The 8,051-nt window shown below is 31.6% G+C and overlaps 1 protein-coding gene across 1 annotated transcript; it reads left to right on the top strand.

The window, feature by feature from the left end:
• The first annotated feature begins 2,855 nt into the window (after positions 1-2,855).
• Positions 2,856-7,716, top strand: LOC132733567 (uncharacterized). Its single transcript, XM_060720224.1, has 5 exons — positions 2,856-2,909; positions 4,936-5,193; positions 5,615-5,651; positions 5,888-5,983; positions 6,517-7,716. Exons 1-5 carry the CDS (start codon positions 2,856-2,858, stop codon positions 6,924-6,926), a joined length of 855 nt encoding a protein of 284 aa, XP_060576207.1. The 3' UTR covers positions 6,927-7,716.
• Positions 7,717-8,051: the final 335 nt, after the last annotated feature.

Genomic DNA, 8,051 nt, shown 5'->3' with positions numbered 1-8,051 from the left:
ATCAAAGGTCAAGGTCATAGGGACTTTGACTTCAAAAAGTTTGTCCATCCATTAACTTAAGATTCCTTTGACCCACAGTCTTCATATTTGGTATAGATGTTGATCATGACTATAAGGTGACCCCTAATGATTTTGAAGTCACTGGGTCAAGGTCACAGGGACCTTGACAAAAAAAAGCTTTTCTTCTTAATTGCTAAAGAATGTACTGTCCGCAATGTATTGACATTTTCACATTTGAAGCATGTAGAATACATAACTTAGCAATGCACTTAGTAACCTCAGATTTGGCAGGGAGGTTGTCCTTGAGCTCTAAATGGCCACTGTTGATTCTGACAAAGTGGTATGCGGGGGTATTCACGCCATGATAGTGGCAGTTCTAGTTTATAGTATTATAAGGGATGGTAATGATTTATTACCATGTGAGATATGATGTTTGAATAATAAATGTTATTAGACTTAATGACTGTACGGTCAAAATAAGGATATCCACTTTCTTTTTCAGATTTTTAAGTAATGCTTGTTAAAAGTCGAGTCTGTGGGTTAAATTAGATCTTGCAAAACGAAATGTATATATAGTTCATGTGAGATATGATGTTTGAATCATAAATCTTATTAGACTTAATGACTTTACGGTAAAAATAAGGATATCCACTTTCTTTTTCAGATTTTTAAGTAATGCTTGTTAAAAGTCGAGTCTGTGGGTTAAATTAGATCTTGCAAAACGAAATGTATATATAGTTCTAATGAAATAACGGCGGTATTTTTTAAATTAATCCTCTTGCAAATCATTTACTAACCGAATAAGTGTTTGATTAAGTGGCCTATGTGGCCTAGTTGTTAAGGTTCCTTACGGTTAGTTACATACCCTTTAACCACTGTCTGTTCCAGTGGATTTCGGCTTGTCATATGTTAAGAAGTGATCTTTCTAGCATACACAAGGCTATTGCAACAACGGTGCTTTATCATTGCTGTTATAACAGCTATATTTTGGTACAGTTGGGATTTTTCTCAAACAACTATCGCTATAAGATTCCAACAGAGTTTTGACTCCCGCCCTCGAAAAAGTATAGCAATAGCCATCTACATGATAAGGGTCTTAAATAAATAAGGTATCAATTGAAATGAAACACATTATAAATAAATTATCATTTATCAGCATGCAATGTTCACCTTTAATTTCGTTGACAACTTATCCACGTTTTATATCATTATATCAGTATCTGGTGATTATTATCATACTATTATTTGACTCCTTGCTGATTCAATTTTCGACTTCAATTTTTTCTTAAGTTCGTTTAAATTAACGCTTAACGTACTATGGTAAGTAAGATTTGTCCTCGCACATTTCTTTATTAGTCCCCTACCGGTTTAACCGGAGGGGACTTTAGGTTTACCCTCCGTCCGTCTGTCCGTCTGTCTGTCTGTCCGTCTGTCTGTCTGTCTGTCAGTCCGTCAGTCCGTCCGTCCACAAAACTGGATCCCGCGATAACGCAAAAAGTACTGAAAATATTTTTATGAAACTTGATATATGGATAGATGGCAGTATGGAGATTATGCACGTCTTTTTTTTTTCTTCCTATGTTGAAAATTCTGGTTGCTATGGCAACAAATAGTCTGAAAATATGGCAAATTTAACACATAAACTGGATCCAGTGATAACTCAAAAAGTACTGAAAATATTTTTATGAAACTTGAAATATGGGTAGATGGCAGTCTAGAGATTATGCACATCTTTTTCTTTTCTTCCTATGTTGAAAATTCTGGTTGCTATGGCAACAAATAGCCTGAATTTCAAGATTTCTGATTTAAATTTTTCAGCTTTTTCACTATATGTTCTTTATTTCTTAAGGTGTTTACTTCAAACTTTAAATATAAGTTTCTGGTCATCAACCACATCATATGTGACAAGGTTTATAACTCTAGCACAAAAAATATCAGTATTACCTCCCTTGAACTTAGATTTTTTAGGGGAAAAAATGTTGTCTTTTTTAAATAACTTCTTTATTTCCTAATGTATCTACTTCAAACTTCATATATATGTTTCTTATTATCACTCGACATTTTTGAGAAGGTTAAATACTCTAGCAAGACTATTTCCAGGATTATGTCCCCCTTGAACTTAGATTTTTTTCGAGAAACTGGTATTTTCACTCCAACTTCTAAATTCCTTATAGGATTTACTTTAAAATCCCACATCGTAATAATATGACAAGGTTGTATAAACATAATTTCCTTACTAAGCATGGAAACTTAACACATTACTGTGATATAGACAAACTTATTTTATTATGTTTTGTGGTCGATATTTTCAAATACAGACTTCATCCTCAAATTCATTATAAATGGCAATACACAGGAGTGTATGACAATTAAAGAACTTTTTGAGGGACCGGTAGGGGACTACTGTATTGCCCGCAATACTATCAAATGCTTGTTGAATTGATGTTTTAAAGGCATGTAATTGAAAACGATGTTTAATCTTTATAAACTGTGTTATCCTTCCAGTGTGTTAAATCAATAGCATCTAGCAGATTAAACGAACGATATAATCGTGATACCTGAATAGAAAACAGGAAGAAAATTAGTACAAAAGTACACAAAATTCCCCTCAAAAGTCACCCGCTTTCGTATCAATTTTCTTTGTATTCTATTAAAACACTCAATAGAAGTACTTTATGACTGAGTCAGTCTACTGGCTCATACGTAGCTAAGTTATTATCGCTTAACAATATTAAATAATCAATATGGTCTACGCATGCGCGAAAAATCAAGGTAACCGGTAGTAAACATTGATTTCAGGTGTTTAACGCAATCAAATTTTAGGTGTTAAATACGATTAACTTTTTTTTAGTAAAATGGCGAAAAGAATTGACAATGAAACAACAGAAAGAGGGAGTTTAAATGTCAAGGTAATATTCGTTTACTTATTTTAAATCATTGTTTTGACTCTGTTTAACTATCAACAATGCTCTATTATTATAGTATTTGTTATGAATAAATGTAGGACACCTCTTTGTTATTGAAAACAGGTCAGTTGAAAGGTGATGGGAATATGTTATCGTCTAAAAACATTGTTTATTTAAACTTTTATAAATGACAAAAACATAAACGGTTTAAACAATCGTTATTTTCTTCCTTGTCAAGCTTGTTATCATATATCGATCAATGTAAACTTAGGTGAATGCATTGTTTTATTATTTTTCGTTTAACATTAAACATGTTAAAATAGATATGTACACATTCAGTTTACCAGAACATAATTGACCGAAATGATGCTATACATGTTAAACTTGGCATTTCAGGCAGACGTTTAAACAATTAGGTCGATAAAATATGTTTTTTAAATTAACAACCGAGGCACGTTATGCCACAAAAACGAATAAATGCTTCCTTTTTAGAAGAACAAACATCGCTTTGTATCATGAAAATAACGGTTTTAGAGCAGGATAAATGTTTATCACCTGGAAAAAGAAGCACTGAATGTGAAAATGCTTGTCATATAAGTAGAAAAATGTAAATAAAGTAGGTTTTTTACTTCTACATCAAATAATCACTGCAACTGCACTTTTCGCTAAAAGGCAATTGAAGCAAAAGATGGTTCAATGAATAGGCCTACGAAAAACACCAACACTTAATAAGAAATAAAATCATAGCGTTTTTGGAACATAATCGACCTTTTGAGTATTTTTTCTCTGTTTTCCGTGATGCCACATAAGCATAATAATAGATCAATACATGTACATTTGTTGGTTTACATTCATATTTAATAGTACCATACACCCAAGATAAGCAAATGATGCATTAATGTTTTCCTAATGGAAGAGTTTGTCATTTTAATGTTCTACTACTTGCTATTTTATTATAAACATATGCACTGTTCGCATATTGCTACATGCTAATTATTATGTCATCTTGGGCATGTTACATTTGTATGATTATATAAAATATGTGTTTGTATGTCTACTTTGTAAAAATAATTTCTTGAATGCTTGGATATTTGAGTGTGAATACAAAGTGTCATTGATACAAACTGGCAGGATTTGTCAAAGGAAGGACCACGTGAACTGGAACAGTAAAAAGATATGCTTCAACAGCTTTGTTTGTACATTCTATCATTCGAATGAAATTTATTTAATGAGAATTTCCTAGATTTCAATATATGTTTGTATTTAAGATTTTTTTATTTAAACTATTCTTTACTTCACATGGAGCATTGGATGCCGTTTATTATTATGCATACAACTATGTAAATATATATATATAGGAAATTAAGTGATTATAAAATAATGTTAAGTATTGAAATTCAAAATAATGTAATCCTCTTTCTAGCTTGCATTTCGACTTGTAAGTGCCTTAGGCATAAGATGATCATTTATGAATATTGGTATAAAATGGTTATCGATCTTAATAATTTCGAACGATAATACATTTTAGAAACAGATGTGGAAAAATAAATCAATTCTTTTGTGTTCTATATTGATTTATTTAAATTTATAGCAGGAAATTACAGTTATAAAGCTTTAGTTTTGAAGTATATCTTTAAAATAGATAAATACAGAATCCCTAAAGAAAGTCCAACACGGCAAAATTGAAAATGTTGCAGGCTCGGTTTGATTGAGCCTGTTCATGGACGGTTTAAAAGCCATTTTTACAGCGCATCATACATACAGGTATATTTTTAAGTTTCAATTGCAAGACAAAAGTGTAACATGGCAAATTCTTGTTACTGAAATAGGTTAAATGATTATAATAATGATATACACGAGACAATGCCTACAAAAATATATTCTCTTAAAACATACTTAAACGCACCAGACGACGATACCTGTTTGATGATTATTAAAGAACTATAGCCGCCGCAAGAAAGAGTGAATGAAAATTTAAAGGATTCAAAATGTGATATATATAAGCAATGTTGTCATTGACTGTTTTCAGAGAAGGGTTTTCATAATCCTTATCGTGTTTGTTATTGTGGAGTTGGTTGTTCTGTTGGTTCTTGTTGTAATCTGGCGATTTCAAAGAGATGACCAGTTGGCACCTAGACAACAGCGAATGTGTTACCCACAGGTCAAGTTAATAGTAGACGACAATACAGCTTGTCCGGAGGGACTCGTGTCTAAATTTGATGAAGCAAAGAATGAAACAACCTGTTGTGGAAAACTGAATGAAATTTTAGATTTGGTCTCGAATAAGGTATTTATTGATTAAGCAATTTATTACAATTCCTTATTACCAACGTTTATCTGGGTACAGTATATTATTTCACGTATAAAACATATTTAGGTTTACAAAGTATAAGGACGTCGGACTAGTAATCTAAGGATTGTTGACCGCGTGGGTTCAAACCTTGTCAGGGACAAGCCGTTGTTTCCTTGAGCAAGAAACTATACATTCAGTGCTAAGTACTGGTTGGTTCCAGGAACGGATTTGAGTGTTTCAATAAGCTTATAGCTTCCAACACAATCGAACTAAAATAATTTTTATAAACTAAAGTATAAGAGAATGGATCATATAGTTAAGGGGCCCTTCGTATTAGATATTGTTTAATATGTCAAATATGTATAAACTTATCAAACACTATGCTTTTCAAATGAGTGTAATACATGTATTGCAGACTGTATATGACAGATATAATAGTAAAATAAATCCAGGTGAGATTCTACGTTTATTTTGTCTTTTTCATAAATAATAATACATTATTAAATTCGAAGCTATTTCATTGTTTGATGGTACAATAGTAAGAAAAAATAAGGCTATATGTAGTTTGTTTAGATACCATGTGTTATACATATATAAAAATATATTAAATGCAAATAATCATTCTGTTTTAACTATTGCGATGATATAAACAATAACCTGTTTAACTCGTTTTAATACGTTTAAACAGAAATAAGAACATATGATCCAAAGGCATATAACTGTAAAGCCACAGAGCAAAATATGGCTGTATCCCGGTTTGGTTTAAGACATGAACGGAAACCAGGTAATGCTCTATTTTATTTAAATGTCATCTTGGAACGAATGTCATATTTACTTTTTGAAACAATAATGTAAAACAAATGAAAGTAATAGTTAAATAGATATTGTTTTTCTTTACAAATATCAAATAAAGGCTATTATACTTATATATCTTATCTTAATAATAACGATTTAACAACGGATCCAGTGAGATATCTTTCTAACGCGCTTCACACTATTCTCTATCAAACAGATAGGGCAATCATACTAAATAAAATTTTCCGGTATATACTGGACAAATGACTGAATGCTAAAAGCTTGCCTTTTCATTTGCCGAAATGCCATATAAAACAACTATGTCATCTCTTCACACCGATTCATATACGAATAAATGCGTAAATACACTGTAACTGTAGTGAGTTTAAGCTATATTATATTATATATTATCTACTGTTAAAACCTTTTACTTTGCTACATCATTCAAATGACACAACTGTTTGAACTACAATTTAGGCCTGAAAAATGCTTAAAAATACAGTTATGTTACTTTGTTTACAGTTCCCATAGATTCGACACACAAACTATTTTGGGAAAATGACAAATCAATGGAAAGCTCTGGATTAAGGTACTCGGAAGAGGATGGTCAAGTCATGTTAGAGGGTCTAGAAGGAACAGAAACTTACCATATTTCGTTGCAGCTAAAATTAAATATGAGCCAAGCCACTGGTATTTTGGATGGCAAAATAAGGAATCGTGTGCATTTGTTATCAGATAACGGGTCAGCAGTTATTTTGGAAGATGTGTCGTCACCGTGCATAATGACGTCACATACTGCATCAGCGAAAACAAGCGTTGTTGGAGCTGTGTTCCGACTCAAATATGGTGATCGGTTATATGTGACTACAACCCATCCTGAAAACATCGTGTCTGATCCACACAACAATTATTTCAGCATACATAAATTATAAGTCGCAGTTATGTTGAATGTTGTAAAACGATTATAAATCAACTATCAAAAATCTAAACATGTAAAGACTATTGATAAAGATCTAGATAAAGATAAAGATAGATTCTTACTCTATATTGTAACAAATTCATTCCACATCGTTCAGTCAAATCTTAAAACGAATGACGTTTTGTTTCATGGAAATATTTTTTGTATGAACGTCTTTCAATCATATTAGACATTTAGCATTTAGTTAGCATCATCCTTGAATGTACATTTGGGTTAGAAGACTTTCAGTGTCGGGTACGCCTAAGTCAATATCGTCGGGAAAGCTAATCAAAAATAGCTGTGTCACCAAACGTCTTAATAAAAGACATTTCTAACACGCTTGTATTGGTGAATCTTAAAAAGATAAGCAGAAACATCAAACCCCAATGTTGCAGACATTTCGGAAAATTTATCATTCTGCTGTCATCATGACGAAATAGTTAATATGTTGTCATGTGATTAAATTAGTGCTCAATTAGCGCAGTCGATTGAGAATTTAAACCATGTGATTTTTATCCAGTATCTATTCAAAATCAAGTTATTTCTCTAAAAAACTGTTATAAAGGAAAAGAATTTTGTTTTATTTTTCTATTTTTGATTAAAAACAAAGAAACACGATAATAGAACCCAAAAGTTTACATGTTGTAATTCTTAGCGGTCTACGAGATCTAACCAGGTTTCGAAGTGATGTGGCGGACAAAAGTTGTTTTTCTGCTTAATTGCAGAGAATGAGCAAACGAGCTTGATTAAAAATATTTATTTTTTTACTTTTACATGAGTTATTATGATAACCTCTGATTAATTCTAGGTTCTCAATATATATTTATATGAAAATTGCTACGGTGCATCTGTTTCTATGTATTTATAAGCATTTGTAAAATTGTTTTCTTAACCAGAAGGAAAACGTTTTATGCGAATTCAATTTTTTTTACTGCATAATTATTCAAACACCTTGGTCTGTTGTAATTAAACGAATGTTCACACAAATGTTCTAATACAAAGCAAAATTTCTGTACATGTGCATACAATTTCATGTAAATATAGAAATGAGTCACAGGCACACACATTATACTTTCATATCCATTATGATATTACACAC

Source organism: Ruditapes philippinarum, unplaced genomic scaffold, assembly GCF_026571515.1.
Source record: "Ruditapes philippinarum isolate M1 unplaced genomic scaffold, ASM2657151v2 ctg5304_1_1_1_1, whole genome shotgun sequence".
NCBI lineage: Eukaryota > Metazoa > Mollusca > Bivalvia > Venerida > Veneridae > Ruditapes > Ruditapes philippinarum.
The sequence above is the reverse complement of the archived record's forward strand: the minus strand, read 5'-3'. Positions and strand labels throughout refer to the sequence as shown.